The sequence below is a fragment of the Scyliorhinus torazame genome, chromosome 16 (assembly GCF_047496885.1).
Source record: "Scyliorhinus torazame isolate Kashiwa2021f chromosome 16, sScyTor2.1, whole genome shotgun sequence".
NCBI lineage: Eukaryota > Metazoa > Chordata > Chondrichthyes > Carcharhiniformes > Scyliorhinidae > Scyliorhinus > Scyliorhinus torazame.
The window spans coordinates 186,833,022-186,856,753 of record NC_092722.1 but is presented as its reverse complement, the minus strand read 5'-3'; the positions used below and the strand labels follow the sequence as shown (position 1 = coordinate 186,856,753).

The 23,732-nt window shown below is 45.5% G+C and overlaps 1 protein-coding gene across 2 annotated transcripts; it reads left to right on the top strand.

Annotated features, from left to right (window-relative positions):
* The first annotated feature begins 4 nt into the window (after nt 1-4).
* Nucleotides 5-20,807, top strand: atpv0e2 (ATPase H+ transporting V0 subunit e2). 2 transcript variants are annotated; one of them, XM_072479619.1, is made up of 4 exons: nt 5-179; nt 7,884-7,931; nt 8,998-9,118; nt 20,233-20,807. In XM_072479619.1, the coding sequence occupies exons 1-3, from the start codon at nt 76-78 to the stop codon at nt 9,089-9,091; spliced, it is 246 nt and encodes an 81-aa protein (XP_072335720.1). In that variant the 5' UTR covers nt 5-75; the 3' UTR covers nt 9,092-9,118; nt 20,233-20,807. The 2 variants fall into 2 exon arrangements, with proteins under 2 accessions (XP_072335720.1, XP_072335721.1); XM_072479620.1 differs by having other exon boundaries at nt 8,998-9,123.
* The last annotated feature ends 2,925 nt before the right edge of the window (nt 20,808-23,732 follow it).

Sequence of the window (23,732 nt, the reverse complement as noted above, 5' to 3'; positions counted from 1 at the left end):
GGGATTGGAGAGGGGGGGGGAGGAGGAGAGGTCGCCGGGCAGCAGTGCAAGGATCGGGCTTCGCACAAGGACAGGATGACCAGCCACTCGGTGACCATCCCCATGGTGTGCTTCACCATCTTCTGGGGACTGGTGGGCTTTGCCCTTCCCTGGTTTGTCCCCAAGGGGCCCAACAGAGGGTACGTGCCCACGCAGTGTGTGTCTGGCTAATGGCGAGCGGTTTGGCAGGGAAGGGAAGGTGAGGGGTTTACAGCGATGCCCAGCTCGACCACATCTCACTGCCTCCAGATGTATTGCGAGCCTAAAGATTGTTCTCCTCAATTTTCCGTCGCCCTATGGGGGAAGGAGGGTCTTAAAATGTAAAATGGAGGTGGTATAATGTTTTCTTATAATGTTGTCATTGAATTAATCAGCCTTGTTTTAATCTTAATATTTGATGTCTCTATCCCAGTTATTTTTCTTCTAACTTGTGGGTAATTCTCCCTCTGTCCCCCTTCTAAGATGCCCCATTGATCCCACCTCTTTGACCCTGCCATCTGTCCCATTAGGTGCTTTTCATCGAATCCCAACAGTGCAGAAGGAGGCCATTTGGCCCATCGGGTCTACACCGGCTCTCTGAAAGAGCACCCTCTTCCCCGCCCCCCCCCCCCCCCCCCCCAATCGCTTTAACCCCACCTCACCTTTGGGCAATTTAGGCAAGCCTTGGACACTGAGGGGCAATTTAACATGGTTAATACACCTAAACTGCACATCTTTGGACTGTGGGAGGAAACCGGAACATCCGGTGGAAAGAATGTGCAAACAGTGACCTAAGGTTGGAATTGAACATGGGTCCCTGGTGCTGTGAGGCAGCAGTGCCAGTGTGCCACTCGGTATCACATTTTGTTTGTTTACGCTTCTGTGAGACATCTTGAGGCATTTTTTGTTCTGTTAAAATATAAATGCAAACTGTTATAATGAGAAACTTGCATTTATAGAGCGTCTTCCCAAGCCTCAAGATGTCTGAAAGCACTTTACAATCAGTGAAGTGTGTTTTGAAGTGCAAGTACTGCTGTAATAGGAAATATAGGAGCACATTTGTGCACAGCAAGCTCCCACATGCAGTAACGTGATAAATGACCAGATAACCATTGATTCATAGAATGGTTACAGTGCAGTATGAGGTTATTCAGCCCGTCATGTCCATGCTAGCCCTCTATGAGAGTAACTCGGTTAGTGGAGTTCTATTACTCCTCTTCTGCCCCCTTTCCTTGCCGCTCTGCCAAGTTTTATTTTGTGATGTTGGTTTTAAAGGATAAATATTTGCCAGGACACTGGGGAGAACTCCCTCGCTCGTCATCAAAATATTGCATCCACCTGAGAGGACAGTCAGGGTCTCCAATTAATGGCTGGTCTAAAAGATAACACCTCTGATAGTGCCATACTCTGTCGATACTGCACTGGAGCGTCAACTTTTGAGGTGTATGCTAAAGTTATGGAGTGGGTCTTAAACCCACAACCTTCAGACTCCAAGCATGCTATTCACTGATCCATGGTTTTTGTTGTTCTGGTGGTGACTCTTTTTAATATTACATTGATTGAAGGAAGATTCTAAACCTGAAAAGATGGTTGAGTTTTGGCTGCACTGTATTGGATGTTCAGGTGTTGGTCGTGAATTTATTTGCATGTCATTGGACTAATTACAGAAATCTGGGTCAATAAGTGTTTATTCAATTTATGGAGTAAATGTTTGATTACGGATCCACGTTGCATAGGTGCTCCAACTCTGTTCTTTAACAACAACTTGACAAATTTAGCATTGGGTAGTCTAGATCGATTCCAGACAGCACTATAATATTTTATAAATTCCCTGTCTTAAATAGGGATTGAAGATATTTTAAATTGATACACTTTATGACATGGCCTGCTTGAGTTCGTGAAACAGTGCAAACTCTGTTTTTGATTACTTATGTAGCTGGGTAGAGCTTTTCTAAATTTTTAAGTCAATTTATATATGTTGATGGGAACTGTTTTCAATGAGAGCAAGGCATCCTTTTTACACCACAGCATGGTGGCGCAGTGGTTAGCACTGCTGCCTCACAGCGGCAGGGACCCGGGTTCACCTCCGGCTTTGGGTGGCTGTCTGTATGGAGTTTGCGTGTTTCCCCCAGTGTCTGCATGGGATTGCTCAGTATGCTCCGGTTTCTTCCCACAGTCCAAAGATATGCAGGTTAGGTGTATTGGCTATGCTAAATTGCTCCTTAGTGTCCAAGGATATGTAGGTTAAGTGGGGTTGGTTATAGGGTTAGGGCGGGGAGTGGACTGGTAGGGAGCTCTTTCAGAGGGTCGGTGTAGGTCCGATGGGCGGAATGGATTCCTTCTGCATGGTAGGAATTCTATAACTCTGAAGCTTTAATGACACTCGAAATGGCCAATTCAAGATCATCACAGAATTAGAATTGACGAGCATCTCCATAGCTGTGCCACATTATTAAGGACAGTAAGAACTCTTACAACTAAAGTCCAACAAAACCTGTTGGACTTTAACCTGGTGTTGTAAGACTTCTTACTGTGCTCACTTCAGTCCAATGCCGGCATCGCCACATTATTAAGGGTTCTTTTTAGCAAATCTTATTCTTGTGAACACAAGTACTGAACCTGCCAATGCTAACTTCTCACTTTGTACTCAATTTTTATTGCAATATTCTACCCCATTCACACTGGCTTTGAAGGGCAGTCCCTAATATCACGCTTGAATTCAAGCTATATTTGTACTGGAGGCCCATATCCAGTAGATCTGGGACTGAGACTGTACCATGCTCATCTACAGACACCAGGCAGAGGTGACTTTCATGGTATTTTTGAAGAAAAAAAAGTACTTTATTCACAAAATTCGGGAAAATATTTTACGTAGGCAGTGGCACAGTGGTTAGCACTGCTGCCTCACAATGCCAGGGACCCGGGTTCAATTAAAGTCTTGGGTAATTGTATGGAGCTTGCATGCTCTCCCTATGTCTGTGTGGGCTTCCTCCCACAGTCCAAAGATGTGCAGGTTGGTGGATTGGCTGTGCTAAATTGCCTCTTCGTGTCCAAGCGCGTGTAGGTGAGGTGGGGTTGTGGGGAGTGTGGGCCTAGGTAAGGTGCTCTTTCAGAGGGTCGGTGCAGATTTGATGGGCTGAATGGCCTCCTTCGATAAGTGGTGGAGGGCATTCATCAGCACATAATACAGGGTTGATGGTCATTTTAAAATCCCCGCATATTCGTACTGAATCATCCTTCTTCAAGACTAGGGTTGCCGAATCGCTGGTGGTAACAGGCTTAATGACTCCCGTCTTCAGCAATCTCTCGCCTTCTCCCACTTTTAGGTTGGATAGCATAAGTTATGGTGCACGCTTTAAATGACTTGGGCACGCTGTCTGCCTTTATTTTGAGTTTCAATTCCGCTCCAGTCATGGATCCAAGTGACTCCTCAAATAACTTTGCATGTTTTCTCAGTTGTTGACTATTGTTCATAGAATCGACAGGTTGGTTCACCACGGCCCAGTTTAGCTGAATCTTCCGTAACCAAGATCTCCCAAACAATGCTGGAAAATTTCCTTGAAAAATGTGAAGAGGCAACTCCACCTATTTGTTAACTTCCACAGTCACCTCGATGAACCCCTTCAGCAGCATGACCTCCTCGGAACTAAATCCGTACTTTGCTTCTGTCTTCATAGAGGAAGACAGGAATAATGTACCAGCAGTTCTGAGAAACACAAGTTTCAATGAGGACCTGAAGGGTATTAGTATTAGTAGAGAAATGGTTTGGGGGAAATTAATGGGATTGAAGGTGAATAAATCTCCAGGGCCAAATAATCTTCATCCCAGAGTACTTCAGGAAATGGTCCTAGAAATAGTAGATCCATTGGTCATTTTCCAAATTTCTCTGAATTCTGGAATGGTTCCTACAGATTGGAGGGTAGCGAATATAATCCCGCTATTCAGAAAGGGAGGTAGAGAGAAAAGAGGGAACTATAGACCAGTGAGCCTAATGTCGGTCACAGGAAAGTTCCTAGAGTTCGTTATCCGAGATTTCATAGCACAGCCTTTGGGAAAGCAGTGGTATAATCAGACAAAGTCAGCATGGATTTACAAAAGGGAAATCATTCTTGACAAATTACTAGAATTCTTTGAAGATGTAACTAGTAGAGCTGACCAGGGAGAACCGGTGGACGTGGTTTATTTAGACTTTCAGGTGGCTTTTGACAAGGCGTCACATAGATTACTATGTAAAGTTAAAGTGTATGGGATTGCGGGTAGTGTCTTGAGATCGATAGAAAGCTAGTTAGCAGACAGGAAACAAAAAAGTTGAAATAAATGGATCTTTTTCTGATTGGCGGGCAGTGACTAGTGGGGTACCGCAGGGATCTGTGCTAGAACTCTAACTATTCACATTATATATTAATGATTTGGACGTTGGAACTAAATGTATTATCTCCAAATTTGCAGATGATCCAAAGTTGGATGGGCTGGTGAGCTGTGAGGAGGATGCAGAGATGCTTCAGCGGGATTTGGACAGGCTGAGTGAACGGCATAAGCATGGCAGATGTATTATAATGTGGATAAATGAGGTTATCCGCTTTGCTAGCAAAAATCGGAAGGCAGATTATTATTTGAATGGGTGTAAATTGAGAGAAGTGGATACTCAGCGAGACCTTGGTGTCCTCGTGCATCAGTCGCTGAAAGTCAGCGCGCAGGTACAGCAGGCAGTAAAGAAGGCAAGTGTATGTTGGTCTTCATAGGAAGTGGATTCGAACATAGGAGTAGGGATGTTTTATAGGTCATTGGTGAGGCCACACCTGGAGTATTGTGTGCAGGTTTGGTGCCCTTATCTGAGGAAGGATGTTCTTGCTATGGAGGGAGTGCAGTGAAGGTTTACCAGACTGATCCCTGGGATGGCAGGACTGTCATATGAGGAGAGACTAAGTCAGTTAGGACTATATTCATTGGAGTTTAGAAGAGTGAGAGGGGATCTCATAGAATCTTATAAAATTCTAACAGGACTGGATGGAGTAGATTCAGAAAGAATGTTCCTAATGGTGGGGGAGTCCAGAACTAGGGGTCATAGTTTGAGAATAAGGGATACAGCTTTAGCATTGAGGTGACGAGAAATTTCTTCACCCAGAGATTGCTGAATCAGTGGAATTCGCTACCACAGAAAGCAGTTGAGGCCAAAACATTGTGTAATTTCAAGAAGGAATTAGATATAGCTCTTGGGGCTAAAGTAATCAAGGGATATGGGTGGAATGCAGGATCAGGGTATTGAACTTGATGATCAGCCATGATCGTAATGAATGGCAGAGCAGGCTAGAAGGGCCGAATGGCCTCCTCGTCTATTCTCTAAGTGTATGTCCTCTCGACCACATTAGATGGTTGCAATGGCAAAGACTTCAATTTCTGATGGTATTTTGATTTGGTTATAAGTGAGATTGCAGCGCCCGTATCCACTTCTATCTTAATTGTGGTCCCACTTAATTTTGGACAGACCCAAAATCGCTACTGGTCTCCTTGTACTGCTGGAACAGTGAGCTTAAATTCCTTAAGCTGACTTGACACTCTGATACTCGGTGAGTCTTCAGTTAGATCACCTAAATGGTAAACGCGCCCTGTAGACTTTGCCGTATTTTCCTTGGTGCACTTATGTGCTGATGAGGGTTGGCGTGACCAACATGCCCTGGCAATGTGACCACTTTTATCACAATCTTTGCATTTGTTCTTCTTGCTCCAACAATCTCCAGCCATAGGTCCCACTTGGTGCATTGATTACATAGTAGGTTCTTGATGGACCTGCTTCTCACCGTCTCTTACAGACCTTATCTCGGACTCCAATCAGCAAAGCTTCTCTGTTTGCAAGTTCCATAGATGTTGCAATTTCTAGCAGATTTTAGGGTAAATGTTTTTTTATGGCCCAGATCTCATCGTTAGGGTAAAAAAAAATTATGGCCCAGATCTCGTCGCCAGTTTCTCTTTTGTTACATTCTTAGTTGCAGCCACAAAGGGAGCGAATCAGAGGTGGCACACGCCACGTTCGTATAACTTGGTGCAAGGGTTTATTTATACAATGCTGCTCAAACAGGGTACAATGGTGAACTCTGCAAAAGCCTGTGAAATGCTCCAGTTATGTCATTGCATTACATCAGCCAATGGTGTTACTTTGATACACAACCGAAACCCACTACGGCAGCTCGTGGAATTGAAATTTAAATGAATCTGGAATATGAAGCTAATCTCAGTGATGGTGACTGTGACAACTATCATCGATTGTCACTAAAAACTCATCCAGTTCACTAATGTCTTTTAGGGAAAGAAATCTGCCATCTTTGCCTGATCCGGCCGACGTGTAATTCCTGACCCACAGCAAATGTGGTTGACCTTTAACTGCCCCCTGAAATGGTCTAGCAGGCCACTAAGTTCAAAGGCAATTGAAAATGGGCAACAAATGCTGACTTTGCCAGTGATGCCTGCATCTCATACTGTTTACAAAATATTTCCAACATTTAATGGAATTTAACTTGGAGAGAGTTTTTCTAGATTGCAGGATCCAACCCTGCGACCTCCACCACCTAGAAAGGCGAGGACAGCAGTACCAGCACCTTCAGGTCTTGCACCATCCTGACTTGAAAATATGTTACAGTTCCTTCGCTGTTACTGAGTCAAAAAGCTGAATACACCGCAACCCCCTTCCCCAGTGTGTACCTACGCCACGCAGACTGCAACAGCTCAAGATGGCCGACTACCACCTCCAGCGGAATAGGGAATAAGTGCAAGTATTGACAGCATTCTCACAACACCCTTTAATGTAATAAAGCAAAGAGTGATGAAACATCCCAAGGTACTTCACCAGAGTGTAATAAGGCACTGGGTGACTTGTGGCTGGTCATGGAAGTAGGTTTTCAGGAGCACCTGAAAGGAGGTACGAGAGGCTTGGAGAGGGAATTCCAGAGCTTTGGCGTCTAAATGCACGACCACGAATGGTGAAATGATTAAAATCGAGGATGCTCAAGAAGTCAGAATTAGTTTGTGAAGATCTCCAAAAGGTTCTGCAGTTGATTAGAGTTAGGAATTTCCACAGTCCAAGAATGAATTTAATGAAAATAAAATTGTGTTTCTTTTTCTGTATATTGTACCTTCTGTAATGGGCCAGGGTTTAGAGAACCCCAAAGTGTATCATGGAGTTCACCTGACCCACAACTTTTACTAGATTGTGGTATGGGGAGCACACGGCCCACTCTACAGGTGTGGTACAGCAGAAATGGAAAGGTATTTGAAAATGTTTATTCTATGAACTCAAGTTAACCTTTTTGAAACAAACAGTGAACATCTTAGCAACCATTAATTCAAATACAACCCCCAAAGAATACAACACTAAGTAATCCTTTAAGCTTTCCTTTTAACATCCATAAAACATTTTTTTTAAACTTTCAGCAGAAGCACATTAGGTTTACATTCACTACTGCGAGCATTTATAATTCTGAATTCACCAAACGATCAAGAGATAGTATTTTGATGGCAGAGAGAACGGCAGTACACCTGCTTGGTCTGGCTTCAGCTCCAACACTGAAAACGAAACTAAAACACATCCTGCAATAAACAGCCTAAAACGAAAGTAAAAAGCTGACAGACAGCCCGGCCCCACCCACTCTTTGACATCACTGCAGTAGTAAACACCCATTTCTTAAAAGTACTCTCACTACAGATATTTATATACACCCATTTCTTAAAGGTACTCTCACATGACACTTCCCACACCTTGACCTATAGCTGGTTGAGTCCCCCAGTGTTTCTCTCGATATGTTGTCTGTCAGATTGTTAAGATTGTTGGTATCTCCTATTCCTTTTTAATTCTAACTTTCTTTATTTTGTAGTGTAATAATAACCATGATCGTGACCACGGCTGTTTGTTGCTACCTGTTGTAAGTACCATTGTGGATTGTGTCTGTGCATGCTTAAAAGAAGCTAGGAAGTTGATAGCAGAGTCTCGGGTCTATATATTTATGAAAAGGATCATGCCAGAGGACTTGCAAAGCTATCCTATCTCCCTTTTCAATATAGAAACAAGTCCAAGGATCTGTAGACCAGTTAACTTAAGGTCAGTGGTTGGAACAATAAGGAAATCGATACTCAAAGATGTCATAGAAATACACCTAGAAACCAAAAATATAATAAAGACTGTCAGCATGAATTTCAACAGGGAAATGTCGGACAAGCCCAACCTTACTGAAATCTTCAAAGAATTTAAGGAGAATAGATAAGGGTGGAATAGTTGATGTCGTATACTTGGATTTCCAAAAGGCATTTGATAAAGTACTGCATTGTAGATGTTAACGTTGTAATCCTATCACAATGAAGTGCACGCTTTAGTTGTAAATTAGGCTGTTACTAATTGGGGCACAGTTCGGGCACTATTTATGAGTATGTATAAGAACTGATCTTCACCTGTTTGAGGAGAAGGAAAAAGGAGTCCGTACCTTTTGATCTCCGTTAAGGAAAGACTAGCTCCAGATTCCTCCTTGGCTTAGTGAATGGGCAGCGTGTTACAACAGCAGATGCACAATTTCATATCTGAGGCAAGTTGCAGATTGGATAGCAAGCTAGCTGGAGGACAGGAATCTGATGCTCTTTGGTGCTGGATTGTAGGTGGCCTCTTGCTACTCAACAGCTTTCATATCCAGACCCAGCATAACATCACTTAATTATTAAAATGGGATTCCGTCTGCGGTCTGTGCTTTCTTTACTGCGCTCCAGGTTTAATCTCTTGGATTAAAGAATATCATATTGAAACTGGTTTGACCGGATTAGAACAAATTTGGTACAGTTTAATAGATGGAATAGAAGCGATATAACTAAGCTTGACGATCAGAAATTGGGGTTACTATGCTTTGTTACCAGGACTAGGTAGCTAAGAGATTTGACATTAGTACATCCTCCCGTGAAGACATTTAGCTCGATTTTAAATTCTCATTTCTTTCTTCCCTTTAGCTGGCTCATCGCCATCCTGGCTCAAATGAATCCTCTCTTTGGCCCTCAGCTCAAGAACGAAACAATCTGGTATCTCCGCTACTTCTGGGAATAAGGGAGAACTGCATTGGACCCATCCATGGTACGGTAAGAGTGGTTGTGGGGCAGGAGGGTGGCGGGGGCAAGGAAGTGGATGTTGGGGCTTCCCTTAGCTTCGATTTGGTGCTTTAAAACTGAGCTAGTGGATCCCGTGAGGTATTTCGCATTTGGCTTCATTATTTCTATGCTAAGGAAGATCAACAAGAGTTCCCATTACAGTACTGTTTACCACCTAGTAACCACGTCAAATGTTAAATGCATGTGTGTGTCAAGATATAGGAGTCCATTAAATAAGGGGCAACACGGTGACGCAGTGGTTAACACTGCTGCCTCGCGGCATCGAAAACCCGGATTCGATCCCGGCCCCGGGTCACTGGCACATTCTCTCTATATCTGATTAGGCCTTGCTCCCACAGCCCAATGATGTGCAGGGTAGACGGATTCGCCACTCTAAATTGTCCCTTAATTGGGGGAAAAAAGGAGTTAATTGAATACAGCCAAGTTAGCTGCGCAACTATAATAAGGGGGAGGAGATTCTGGCCTCGTGCACTCTGATTTCCATTGCTCCACCATTGGTGCTATGGCTGGCACGGTACCACAGTGGTTAACACTGTTGCTTCACAGCGCCAGGGTCCTAGGTTCGATTCCCCGCTGCGTCACTGTCTGTGACTGTGCGGAGTCTGCACGTTCTCCCCGTGTCTGCGTGGGTTTCCTCCGGATGCTCCGGTTTCCTCCCACAAGTCCCGAAAGACGTGCTGTTAGGTAATTTGGATATTCTGAATTCTCCCTCCGTGTATCCGAACAGGCGCCGGAGTGTGTCGACTAGGGGATTTTCACAGCAACTTCATTGCAGTGTTAAAGTAAGCCTACTTGTGACAATAAAGATTACTATTATTATGTATCTTCACCTGTCTGAGCCTGAAACTCTGGAGTCCCCTCTCTTTTCACGATTCTTTTTAAAACCAACCTCTTTGAGCAGCCTTTTGGTCACTGGTCCTTGTATCACCTCATGCGACCTGATGTCAACATTTGTTTGATTTCGCTGCTGTGAAGCATCTTGGGATGCTTTGCTCTGTTGTAGGAACTACATAAATGCAAGTTGTAATTGGAGGGGTGCCGCTCTGATCGACAACAGGATTGCCAAAAGTCTCCTTCTTGAGTGAGCCCAAGCCTCGATTACCTGATGGAGCAAAGCCATGCTGTCCTTACAATAGAAAGGGCTAGTCCCAAAGTAGACAGGACATTAAGCAAGGATAACTATAGAAACAGGAGTAGTCCATTCAGCCTCTTGAGCTTGTCCCACGAATCATTAAATCCTGGCTGATTTGTACCTCAAATTCATGTATCTGCCTTTATTCTAAAGCATTGATGCTGTTGTGTCCCCAAAATCTATCACCATCAGTCTTGAGAGTTTTAATTGACTCGTGTTCACAGCCTTTTGTAGGAATGAGTCCCAGATTTCCCCAACCCACTGGTAAAGGCAGGATCTGTGCGATGTTTTAGTGGATGTAGGAATGGCTTCATTAGGAAACCCTTGGGAATGAGAGGAAGTCTCTGCAGTTTTATTTTACAGTGTACCTGCATGCAGGAATGAGCGCAGGCTCAATGTACCAACAAAAGCATCATCACAAAGCTTTGTTCGGCAGCACTTTGAAATGATGCCTGGTGTTAACGCCTGTGAAGATGTTTCTCAGCACTTTGCATTGGCGTAAATGCAATAGAGGGCATGATTAAAGGAAAGGAGCATTTGAACAAATGGCCAATCTTTTCCCCCTTTACCTCCCACCCCACGACAACTGTAGTCTCCATCTCTTCGAAGCCCACCTATTTTTAATTGATTTTCCTTTTCTGCTAAACTAAAGAACAAGGCGCACGTTCAATATTCGCCCACTATCCAATGCCAACACCAAGTTCTGAGTTCTAGCATTTACTGTGGAGGGCCTCGCCACTAAACCCCATTTCGCCCTCAAAGTGGGGACTTTTTGCTGTTTTTTACCAGCCACTTTCCCAATCTTGTGGGCGTTGAGTTCAGTTGCTCTTTCCTGAGCACCTATCTCCATCGAGAGAAGCGTGGCTGCTGGATCAATGGGGTCAAACTTGACAACCTTCTGTTCAGTACCACACGTAGCCATCTGTCAGCGAGAAGGGCCCCATGCTTGTCCTGAGGGGCATTCATTGACCCTGCAATAATTGTTGTCACTCATTATTACTCTTTGGTGTGCTATTTTATTACTTAGTGCGTCCAGTTTAAGATCATCTGTATATATTTCTCCCCATTAAACTGAAAAATGGAGTTTTGCTGCACTGTTGCTGTCACCTGGGGCGGGGGGGGGGGGGGAACACTGCCACTTAGTGTCAGGGAGGCACTACTACAAATAGAAAATATTCTGCTCCTCAATGCTCCCAAGGGTTCCTTACAGTATGCGTCTTGCAGACCATACACCAGTGCTCTGATCCCTGGTCTGCTCGCATTGTAATTAATCTAGGGCAGGGTGACTAATTAATTTTTACATCCAATGCTTAGAGAAGGGACAAAAATAAAAGGCCATCCTATCCACTCTCGATTGGCCTCATGTAGTCCCAGCTCCGAGAGTCCCTGTGAGGGACAGGCATGATTTTCTACATTTGCATTGTCTCTTCCACCAAGAGTCCAAGCTCAGGCTGCAAATGAAGCAAAAAAACAAAGGTTCTCTCCCTCTTTCCCCCCCCCCCCCCTCTATCCCTCTCTCTTTTCTCATTCCCTCCCTCTCTCCAGGTTCTGATTCCCTGATTCTGTGCAGCCAATTCTCTTTCAGTGTAAGGTTACTTTTTCTCTCTGGCACTTCCAATATTGCTGGCGCTATAAAGACTCAGTGTGAAGAGGCATATCTTTACATATGAGGGGCCTAGATAGAGCCGATGGTAAGAAGCTTTTCCCCTTGGTGGAGGGTTCATTGACCAGGGGGGAGTCGATTTAAGGTATGAGGCAGGAGGTTTAGAGGGGATGTGAGGAAAGATCTTCAACCAGAGGGTGAGAGTCTGGAACTCGCTGCCTGAAAGGGTGGTGGAGGCGGAGACCCTCATAACATTTAAGAAGTATTTAGATGTGCACTTGTAATGCCAAGAGTGTGGGCCAAGTGCTGGAAAATAGGATTTGAGTAATTAGGTTGTTTTTGACCGGAGGGCAGATGCGATGGGCTGAAGGGCCTTTTCTGTGCTGTAGACTTTGTTATGACTCTACATGATTCAGGACGTGTTCTACACTTCAGATTGATTTGTTCTGGGGGAGGGTTGGGGTAGAAGCTACCTTTTAGAGCCAAGATCTGAAATGAAAATTGCTTATTGTCACAAGTAGGCTTCAAATGAAGTTACTGTGAAAAGTCCCTAGTCTTACCTGGGGGCTGGTTTAGCACAGTGGGCTAAACATCTGGCTTGTAATGCAGAACAAGGCCAGCAGCGCGGGTTCAATTCCCGTACCGGCCTCCCCGAACAGGCGCCGGATTGTGACGACTAGGGGCTTTTCACAGTAACTTCATTGAAGCCTACTTGTGACAATAAGTGATTATTTATTATTCGTCTCCACATTCCGGCACCTGTTCGGGGTGGCTGGAATGGGAATTGAACCGTGCTGCTGGCCTGCCTTGGTCTGCTTTAAAAGCCAGCTCTTTAGCCCTGTGCTAAACCAGCCCCTGCTTTATTCCTTTTATTACGAAATGGGCAGTGAGGGGAAAAGGGGTTGACAGACGGGATGTGTAACTTGTAAACTCACACTAGTTGGAGTCCAGCCATTGATATTCCCCCACACTGATGAATACGTTACACAATTCAGGTCTTCGCATTATCAAAAGGACATCGAAGCAGAGGAGAAATTGCCATTAAAGATTGACAGAAATGGTATCTGGAAAGCTTTGACGAAGAGTCATTGGACCCGAAATGTTAGCTCTTTTCTCTCCCTACAGATGCTGCCAGACCTGCTGAGATTTTCCAGCATTTTCTCTTTCGTTTCAGATTCCAGCATCCGCAGTAATTTGCTTTTATCGGGGAAGACTGAACAGGTTAGGACTTCTTTCGAAATTTAGGGGACATGGATGTGATCTGATGGAGCAAGTTGCTACTTGTGAGAGAATCCAAAGTTAGGTCGATTAAGACAAGATGATAACTGTTCTAACCCCCACGAGGAGCACAGGGAAAACATTGTTGATCTCACCCGAGGACTCGTGGAGTACGAGCTTCCCAGATAGCAAGCAGAGGCCACCCAGCTGGAACACATTACAGATTTTGTTTTCAAATTTTTATTGTCACCAGTATGCTTACATTAACACTGCGATGAAGTTACTGTGAAAATCCCCTCGTCGCCACATTCCGGCGTCTGTTCGGGTACACTGGAGGGAGAATTCAGAACGTCCAAATTGCCTAACAGCATGTCTTTCAGGACTTGTGGGAGGAAACCAGAGCACCTGGAGGAAACCCACGCAGACACGGGAAGAATGTGCACACTCCGCACAGACAGTGACCCAAGCCGGGAATCAAACTTGGGACCTGGCGCTGTGAAGCAACAGTGCTAACCACTGTACTACCGTGCTGCTCCATGTTTTGCATAGATTTGCATAAAAGCCACCCCAAAGCAGGGCTGATTGTGGTTAGTTCTCCCAGCAAGGGCTGGAGTGGGAGCAAGTTACTGCCTTGAGCAGAATATTGTGTATATAGTCGAAATAAATTTCTGTTCTATTAGCGCTGGATTCTTCAAGTTACTAAACTGGCGACGAGGACAAAAGGAAACTCTCTGGACTCATCCGTAGTACCGCCTAGCCGCCAGGTCGATTACTATCCAGGAATATGGGGACATAACAGTTCAGGATGCCACTATTCGGGAAGCTGGAGGCCTGCGATGTCAGCCTGGAAGACTGGGGCCAGGATGCTGAACATGTTCGGTATTTCTTCCAGGCTAATGGGATTGTGGGGGAAGATGGTCAGAAAGTCATTCTCCTGACTGCCTGCAGAGCCCCGACTTTTGGGATCATAAAAAGTCGGATTTACCCGGCTGCACTGGTCTCCAAACCGTTTGATGAACTGGCCGCTTTGGTTGCTAACATTATGACTCTACGGCTTCCTTGATCATGCAGCGGTATAGGTTTAATACAGCGATGCAGTCTCCAGGTTACTGATTTCTTGACCCGCCTAATGCGTCTGTCTCGCTGAGAGTTGTGAGTTTGGACCGTCCCTCCCCGGATTGTTGAGGGATGGGTTAGCATGGGGCATAAACAACGCGGCCGCTCAGAGGAAGCTGATGGTGGAGCCAACCTTGGATTTGAAATGGAGCTCTCGCTGCCACGGGACCACGAGAAAGGAGTACAGGAGCTGTAGGGATCCATGGAGTATGGCGTCCATAGTTTGGCCCATCCTCCGTTTCGAGCTCCCGCTGCATCACTGGGCAATGCCAGTCTGGCCAGATCACCTCAGAAAGGGCAGCCAGAGAGGCAATTCCGCAGCTGGGTCATGCTCTCTGGAGCGACTGCTGACCGGCGGGATACCTCTCCCGAGGATGATGGGGAGAGCTGGCCACATTGCCAAATGTATGGTCGGGGGACTCGATGGTCAGAGCTGCCAATTTTGATGCAGAGAACCCCGTCCACCGCAACTGCTGAGGTCACTGCGAATCAGAGCCTTATATGTGGGGCCCCCTGGATGAGGAGGACTGTTTAATGCAGCTGAACTGCATCACAGTCCCAAAGGTAGCACCAATCCGGGTCACGTTACAAATTAGACATTTTAGCGACTCCGCGCAGGGATCATGCGGTTGACATTGCACAAACTATACCTGAGAGCCTTTGTGGGGACCAGCATGACTCTAGGCAACAGTCGGTCAATCTTCCCTTGGTGTGGTACAGGGACCATGGCCCAATTTGCTGGGGCGAGTCTGGTTGTGAGTCCTCCGTTTCAACTTGCAACAGGTTTTTCAGATGGCCGCCAGAACTCTGGATGACGTACTGGGCAAATACCCCTAAGTGTTCCAGGAGGGTCTGGGCAGGATAATGGGGACCAGGCTCATATCTACGTGGATCCTGATGCTTTGACCCGGTATTTTAGCGCGAGGCCTGTCCCCTATGCATTGCTTGCCAAAGTTGCCGTGGAGCTTCGGTGCCTGTCGGATCGGGGGGGGGGGGGGGTCATAATCTCTACAATTTGTGGAATGGGCCACACCCGTGGTGCCGGTAATGAAGCCTGACAAATCTCTGCAGATTGTAAACTCATGGTAAACAGAGTTTCACGCCTGAATTGGTACCCAATGCGTAGAGTGGAGGATTTATATGCTAAACTTACTGGAGGGTGTACTTTCATGAAGCTTGACATAAGCCACACTTATTTACAGGTGGAGCTAGATCCTGAGTCCAGGAAATTTGCAATAAACAACCATAGGCGGTTTTTTGAAAATACCCATCTCCCATTTGGAGTTTTATCGGCCCGGTTATTTTCCAGCAGGTAAAGGAGCGTATTTTGCAGGGCCTGCCGAAGGTGGCCATTCTGGAACGTACTCATCACTGGCACCATGGAGAATGGGCATATGGACCAACTGCAAGAAGTACTCCCATAGTTTTCCCAAGTAGGTGCCAAACTAAAGAGGAGCAAGTGTGTGTTCCGCACGAGAGAGGTGACCTACATGGGTTATAGGTGGACAGGGATGGCCCACGCCCGGTGGAAGATCGTGTTCGGGCTGTAAAAGGGGCCCCAACCCCAAAGAACGCCACTGAACTCCAGTCGTTCCTAGGCCTGGTAAATTACTATGGGAATTTCATTGCAAACCTCGCCACTTTATTGGCTCCACTCCACATAGTGTTGAAGACGGATCATGAGTGATTCTGGTGTGCCTCGCAAGACAAAAGCGTTCGTCGGAGTAAAAAAGTGGCTGTCATCCACACAGCTCCTCACGCGCTATGATCCGGCTCAGCCGCTAATCCTGACATGCAATGTCTCCCCCTACGGCATTGGGGTGGTGCTGACCCACAATGGGACGATGGCACGGTAAGCCCTATTGTTCTTGCTTTGAGGACTCTGATGGGCGCAGAACGGCACTGCGCTCAAATCGAGAAGGAGGGCTTGTCGTTAATATTTGGAGTCCAGAAATTCCACCAATATGTTTACGGGTGGCATTTCTCTATTGTGACTGAGCACAAGCCACTGATCTGCCTTTTTAGGGAGGATAAGGGACTCCCACCCATCACATTGGTTAGAATTCAACGTTGGGCTCTTCTCGCCACGTATGAATATTAATTTCAACCCTGCCCAGGCACACACATTGCCCTGTCATCTTCTGTTCCCGGTAAGTACCCCATCCCCACCAGTGGCAGATGATGTGGTTGCAACTCTCAACTTTATGGATACCTTGCCGGTGATGGCTACACAGGCCTGGTGTGGTTGGCTCTCCCAGCAAGGACTGGAGTGGGAACGAGTTCCTGCCTTGAGCAGAATATTGTATATAGTTCAGTAAATCTCTCTGTTCTACCACTGCTGGCTTCCTCAAGTTACTAAAGTTATCAATAAATTCAAGTGCGAAATAAGGACAAATTTCCTCATACACTGATTGGTTAGGAGACTATGAAGAGAAGGAGGCCATTTCGCCCCTCCAGCCTGTTGCACCATTCAATGAAACCATGGCTGTGCTGTCCTTCTATCCACATTTGTCTTGTATCTCAATAAACAAAAGTTAACACAAATCTATGAATTAGTTTTAAAATGAACAGCGGAATTGAAATCAATTGCCATTCCATCAAGAAAGTGACAAACTCCTGAAATATCTGGCTTAATGTTTTTAAGTTATACCTCCTAGTCGTAGACACACCAATAGTATCTACATTATCTGTTCCCATCAATATCTCAAAAATTTAACATTTAAATCACGTTGCCCTTTAACCTTCCAAATTTCAGGAAATACAGCCCGAGGTTGGGATTTTACAGGCCCCCCCCCCCCCAGCTTGGCTGGGGTGGCGATCTATTCAAAACTCCATCGACTTCAACAAAGCTAAAATCCCACCACTGTAAAATTCTGCCCTTGTTCTCTTATCTCTCCCTGCAAAGTAACGCTGGGAGTCCCAGGTATCGTTCTGTTTGATGAATCTGCTCTGTGTTCCATCCAAGTGTAGCTTTCCTGGAGCACGGTACTCCAGTTGTGACCTTAAATTATGGCAGTGGTGGGATTCAAACCCCTGTCCTTGTAGGCCTTATAACCTTAATTCAGCACATTGACAGCTTAACCAGTCTCCTGTCGAGGAAAAGGTCAAGCAAAGTTCGAACCACAAAGCAGAAATGCAGTAGATAATTGAACAAAGCAGCATGTTTGATCGGTGCAGGGACTGAATGTTCAACGTTGAGGCATCACGCACTAACATCTGAGCAAAGCAACACGCCACAGGAAATGGTTGAAACAAATAGCTTCAATGCTTCAAGTAGGGGAAAGTGGAGTTGAGGATTATCAGATCAGTCATGACCTCATTGAATGGTGGGTCAGACCCGGGCCGAATGGCCTACTTCTGCTCCTACGTCTTGTGGTCTTGCATGAGAACAAAGATCTGCTGAAGGCTGAGTTGAGGCAGGTGGAATGGGAGGAGACTCGTGGAAAAGGGCAGTTGAGCTAAGGGAACTGTTGACATGCTGAATTTTCTATGTAAATGAGGACATGGGGAAACATCCAGATATAAGATTATGTACTATAGAAATTGAGCCTTTTGTTCTGTAACAGATAAGTGAGATGCAATGAAAGCAGAAACACCTCTAATCTATTCAAAGTCTTGCATAGAGGATCTTGGAAGAGTCACGGCTCCTTTTACATAGAACCTATAGCACAGACAGGGCTCATTAAACCCAACAGGGCTCATTAAACCCAACTGATCTATTCCAGTATTTATGTCCTCAACAAACCTCCGTCTGACTTGATAACATATCCTTCTGTCACCTCAGCTACTCCTTCTGTCAGCTAAGTTCCATATTATCTCCACTCTTTTTTTCGATAAAGAAGTTTAGCCCAAATCCTTACTGGATTTATTTTTATAATGCTTTTCCCATTAGGCCTAGGTAATTACACCAGCCATCATTGTACAACAGTGTACTCTCTACACAGAGCTCTCTGCACTGGTCCTAAGACTTCTACTCACTGAGCAAAGATGGACACTTGACCATGTAGTTAGATAGTCGAACAGTTTCACCCATGTAGTTACAGAACTGAAGGACATTGGAGGTAGGAGACTGCATGAGAGATGGGGAGAAGAACATTATTAGTCGTTCTGATTTTCTGCCTTTGTATCTCTGTCCGTGTCCCTCCCTCTCTCTGTCTATCTCTCTCTCCGGTTTCCTCCCACAGTCCAAAGATGGGCAGGTTAGGTGGATTGGCCATGCTGAATTGCCTCTTAATGCCCAAAAGGTTAGGTGGTGTTGCTGGGTCACGGGGACATGTTTGAAGCGTGAGTTTAAGTAGGGTGCTCTTTCCAAGGGCCGGTGCAAACACGATGGACCGAATGGCCTTCTTCTGCCTTGTAAATTCTATGATTCTACATGCAGTTTGTTGTATAATTATTTTAAACTACATGTTCTGTAGTTCATCATTAACTTTGGCCAGAACATGACACGCCTCTCGTTCTCTCTGCTTCTCTCTCTGCTTCTCTCTCTCTCGCTCTCTCTGCTTCTCTCTCTCTGCTTCTCTCTCTCTGCTTCTCTCTCTCTGCTTCTCTCTCTCTCTCTGCTTCTCTCTCTCTCTCTGCTTCTCTCTCTCTCTCTGCTTCTCTCTCTCTCTCTGCTTCGCTCTCTCTCTCTGCTTCGCTCTCTCTCTCTGCTTCGCTCTCTCTCTCTGCTTCGCTCTCTCTCTCTGCTTCGCTCTCTCTCTCTGCTTCGCTCTCTCTCTCTGCTTCGCTCTCTCTCTCTGCTTCGCTCTCTCTCTCTGCTTCGCTCTCTCTCTCTGCTTCGCTCTCTCTCTCTGCTTCGCTCTCTCTCTCTGCTTCGCTCTCTCTCTCTGCTTAGCTCTCTCTCTCTGCTTCGCTCTCTCTCTCTGCTTCGCTCTCTCTCTCTGCTTCGCTCTCTCTCTCTGCTTCGCTCTCTCTCTCTGCTTCGCTCTCTCTCTCTGCTTCGCTCTCTCTCTCTGCTTCGCTCTCTCTCTCTGCTTCGCTCTCTCTCTCTGCTTCGCTCTCTCTCTCTGCTTCGCTCTCTCTCTCTGCTTCGCTCTCTCTCTCTGCTTCGCTCTCTCTCTCTGCTTCGCTCTCTCTCTCTGCTTCGCTCTCTCTCTCTGCTTCGCTCTCTCTCTCTGCTTCGCTCTCTCTCTCTGCTTCGCTCTCTCTCTCTGCTTCGCTCTCTCTCTCTGCTTCGCTCTCTCTCTCTGCTTCGCTCTCTCTCTCTGCTTCGCTCTCTCTCTCTCTCTCTGCTTCGCTCTCTCTCTCTCTCTCTGCTTCGCTCTCTCTCTCTCTCTCTGCTTCGCTCTCTCTCTCTCTCTCTGCTTCGCTCTCTCTCTCTCTCTCTCTGCTTCGCTCTCTCTCTCTCTCTCTGCTTCGCTCTCTCTCTCTCTCTCTGCTTCGCTCTCTCTCTCTCTCTCTCTGCTTCGCTCTCTCTCTCTCTCTCTCTGCTTCGCTCTCTCTCTCTCTCTCTCTGCTTCGCTCTCTCTCTCTCTCTCTCTCTGCTTCGCTCTCTCTCTCTCTCTCTCTGCTTCGCTCTCTCTCTCTGCTTCGCTCTCTCTCTCTGCTTCGCTCTCTCTCTCTGCTTCGCTCTCTCTCTCTCTCTCTCTGCTTCGCTCTCTCTCTCTGCTTCGCTCACTCTCTCTGCTTCGCTCTCTCTCTCTGCTTCTCTCTGCTTCTCTCTGCTTCTCTCTCTCTCTCTCTCTCTCTGCTTCTCTCTCTCTCTCTCTCTCTCTCTGCTTCTCTCTGCTTCTCTCTCTCTCTCTCTCTCTCTCTCTCTCTCTCTCTCTGCTTTCTCTGCTTCTCTCTCTCTCTCTCTCTCTCTCTCTCTCTCTGCTTCTCTCTGCTTTTCTCTCTCTCTCTCTCTCTGCTTCTCTCTCTCTCTCTCTCTGCTTGTCTTTCCTTTCCCTTCGCTCAACTGCGCGCTCTCTCTCTCTCCCCTTCCCTTCGCTCAACTGTTTTCTATCTGTACCCTTTTCTCGTTTTAATGAAGGGTTTGTATCTGAAACACGATCTCTTCTCTCCACAGATGCTGACTGGCCAGCTGAACATTTCCAGAACTTCCTGTTGGATCTTCATTCCCCACAAACCTCATGTCTAACAAGACTTCAAGTAGCAAAATTGTTTTTAAAAATTCCCCTCTCTAGAAGTTCTACAATCATCATCTGACATTTGTTTCTGAGCCAAGTCCATCGAACAAAGTAAAGTGACGATTGGTGCCTCACCAAACCCAAGGAGCCACCAAGGATGAGGCTTTATCAATTTTGGTGGGAGAAGATTTTAGTTTAGTTGTTTGCAATCCTCAGAAACAGCTTGCAGTTGTTTTTCTTTGTGCATAATTGAAATACCTCACAGGAACCCGCTCCTGTTAAGAGGTCCCAATGTCTTTTTTAGTAGATGATGAAATTCCCACTCATTGTGAAGTGTAGCTGTACTGTGATACTGTATTTAAGTTGTACTGTGATAAATTATGTAACAAAGTCTGTAAAGGAGTATTTATTTTGTTGAGCATTATATCTGAGTATATTAGAAGTCAGAATTGATATCCGATGCTGTAACCTTTTAAAGAAAAAAAATAAACTTGACAGTGCAATAAAATCAAAATATGTCCTCTCCCAAGACTCTCTTCCGTCTCTGTACAACCTCGTTGTGATCGATTCTGGGCATCGGTGGCAAGGCCAGCATTTATTTATTGCCCATTCTTAATTTTGTTTAACTGTGAATGGCTTGCTGGGCCATTTTGGAGAGTTGTTAATATTAACTACATTGCAGTCGCACTGAGGCCAGTGTAGGTCAGAAAAATAGTGAATCGAATGGGTTCTATATGGCAACCTGGTAATTGTACATTACTGATACTAATTCCAGATTGATTTAAGTTCTCTAGTCGCCACAATGGGATTTGAACTCTTGTCTCCAGATCATTTGTCCAGGTCTCTTCATTACTAGTTGAGTAATATCACCCATGATGTGACCCTTTTTTTTTAATACATCTGAACTGATCTCCCCACCACTCCAGCAGCCTGCAGTGATCTTAAATAATCTAAATTTAGTGTTGTTTTAACTACTGATTTCTGGCTATGCTGTTTCCCACCCCCAGTCGGTGGAGGCATCCCTTGAATTAATATTTAAAAACTCTCTCACTTTTCTACTTTCATCTAGTTTTGTGCGTTTTTTGTTTAAATAGGCACTTTTTTTGCTTTGCTTCCTAGCTTATTTTTCTCCTGCAGATCCTTTTGGGCAGCAAATCTCCTGGTCACTTGATAATTATCCACTGCAATAGCTTTCCCTCGAGTGAGAGCCTTGGCTCGAGTCATGGCGAGCTCCTCTGCCACATTCAGTTAATTCCTGTTGGCGTGTGGGATGGTTACATTTCCCACAAGGGCCACTGGGCAGAGATGGGGAGCCAGGAATTTTATCTGATCCGTCACGTACCTATAGTATTGAAGCCACTGGTGGTTGCCCCTATACAGGTGACTGACCCAACTCAGTCTGGAGCTGGAAGTGAAGGTACATCTTTCTTGATCTGGGTCAGTCGAGCTACTCCACTAGCTTTAATCAGCACCCTAGCGGAGACAGCACCAGCTCTTTAAGTTGTACCAGTGGATTTGTGAAATTCTGTTTTGTTTTCGTGTTGTTTTTTTCCCCTTTTTTCTTTTAAAATGTTCCCATTTGGTTCCATCCCCGATTAATCAGTTCGAGGCTTAAGCCCCTTTCCAGAGATTTGCGCAGTACTGAGGGAGCGCTGCGCAAATTGGAGGTGCCAATTTTTCACTTGCGACATTAAGCCAGCTCTCGTGTAGATGTCTAAAGATTCCATGAGTTTTGTTGGCTCTTCCAGATGCTCACGAACATTCTTAGAATGTTCTGATTCCAACACACTGGATTTTGTATTTTCATCTGGTTTAAATCAGGATCTAGATTGTTTGCAGTTAATTCACAGACTTTACGGTAATTTCTCCTGGCCCTGTTTGCCCCTCCACCAAAGGATGGCCAACATTTTCTATTCTGCATCATCTTGTACCTGTAATGTGTTGGTGAAAGAGGTACATGTCGTTAATTCATTGCCAACTCAAAATAATAGATTATCTGGTCATCAAAGCAGCAACCAGGGCAGCAAGGAGAGCAGAAGAGACTATTGCAGTCCATTTGAATGATTCCGAATCTATCCAGCCACTTCCAAAGAAAGACCTTGCCATGGCATAGCAGCAGTCACATCCTCGGGACATCTCAAAATGCTTCAAAGCTAATCTGTTTACTTGTTGAAGTGTAGTCACTAATACTATGCGGATAAGCGCATTAAACAATTTTGCACACAGCAAGGTTCCTGTTTTGGTGATTGAGGGAGGAACTGCAGTCAGGCCACTAGGAAAACTCCCTGATGGTCTTCAAGTAATAGCACAGGATTCGTTTCATTCCTATCAATGGATCCAAACAAATCCAGACACGAGACAACAAATATTCCAGCATCTTATCCCCAAATGGCAAATCAGAAGCTCATAATACAGGTCGGCGTCCCTTTTTCACTAAGGTGAAATTTATTGCCGCAGTTCAGAGAGCAGCTATTGGATGAGGGACTGGATGAGTTTAAGGCCATTGAGAAAAGACACTAATAGCCCGCAAGGGGCCTACGGAGTGGGAATCTCTCCCATCGGCCTGGCGGAGTACAGGCACCAACCAAAACAGGAACCCCGTAGGGATCTACCGGGCAGTGAAAATATTGTATGTAAATAAAACTACGTTTCTTTATTTTACTCGGTGGGGGGACCCCCCCCCCCCCCCCCGTGTCTATTAAAAACACCTTGATGCTCGAGTGCTGGGTTTGGAATCGTGACTACCAATACCACCCCCATAAAGCTGGCCCATTTTTTTCATCGTGTTACTGAGCAAAACCGCAGTTGCCAAAAAGTGGCAGGTCAGAGTTCAAGCAGTTTATATATCTTAACTGCAGCCAATAGCAAGAGCTGTGATGCTGGAGTGCGATAGAATTTGATGGCTTTCTGTTTGCTAAATACTTTGGAGCTGTCGTTTGTATAATATGTTACAGGGTGCTCCTCGCTATAAATTGAATTGAATACCTTTGTTTGACTAGGGAGGGTGGGGGGGAAGGTGAAGAGCAAGGCTCATTTTAAGGCCAAGTGTGCTCAGTATGAAATAGTCCCCGCATAATAAAATAGAGCAATTAAGTTCCGATTCCACCTGGTCTCAATGTATAGAAAATACCATTAAGTGACCAAGACAAATGTTGCCAACGTTTCAAAAGGATGGCTATGGGGAGATGCACTGCTGTTGTGCACCATTCAATGGAGAGAGAAATAAGAGTATGCTATTGTGTATCCCTGTGGATTCCCATCCCTGGCTGACATGTTGCTCCAACCCTTTCAAATAAAAAGGAGGGAAGAGCAACAACTTGTATTTAAATAGCACCTTCAACGCTGCAAAACATCCCATGGTGCTTCACATATGGAGATATCAGGGCAGGCGACTGAACTTTCAGCCGGAGGCAGATCTTGAGGAGCATCTTCAAGGAGG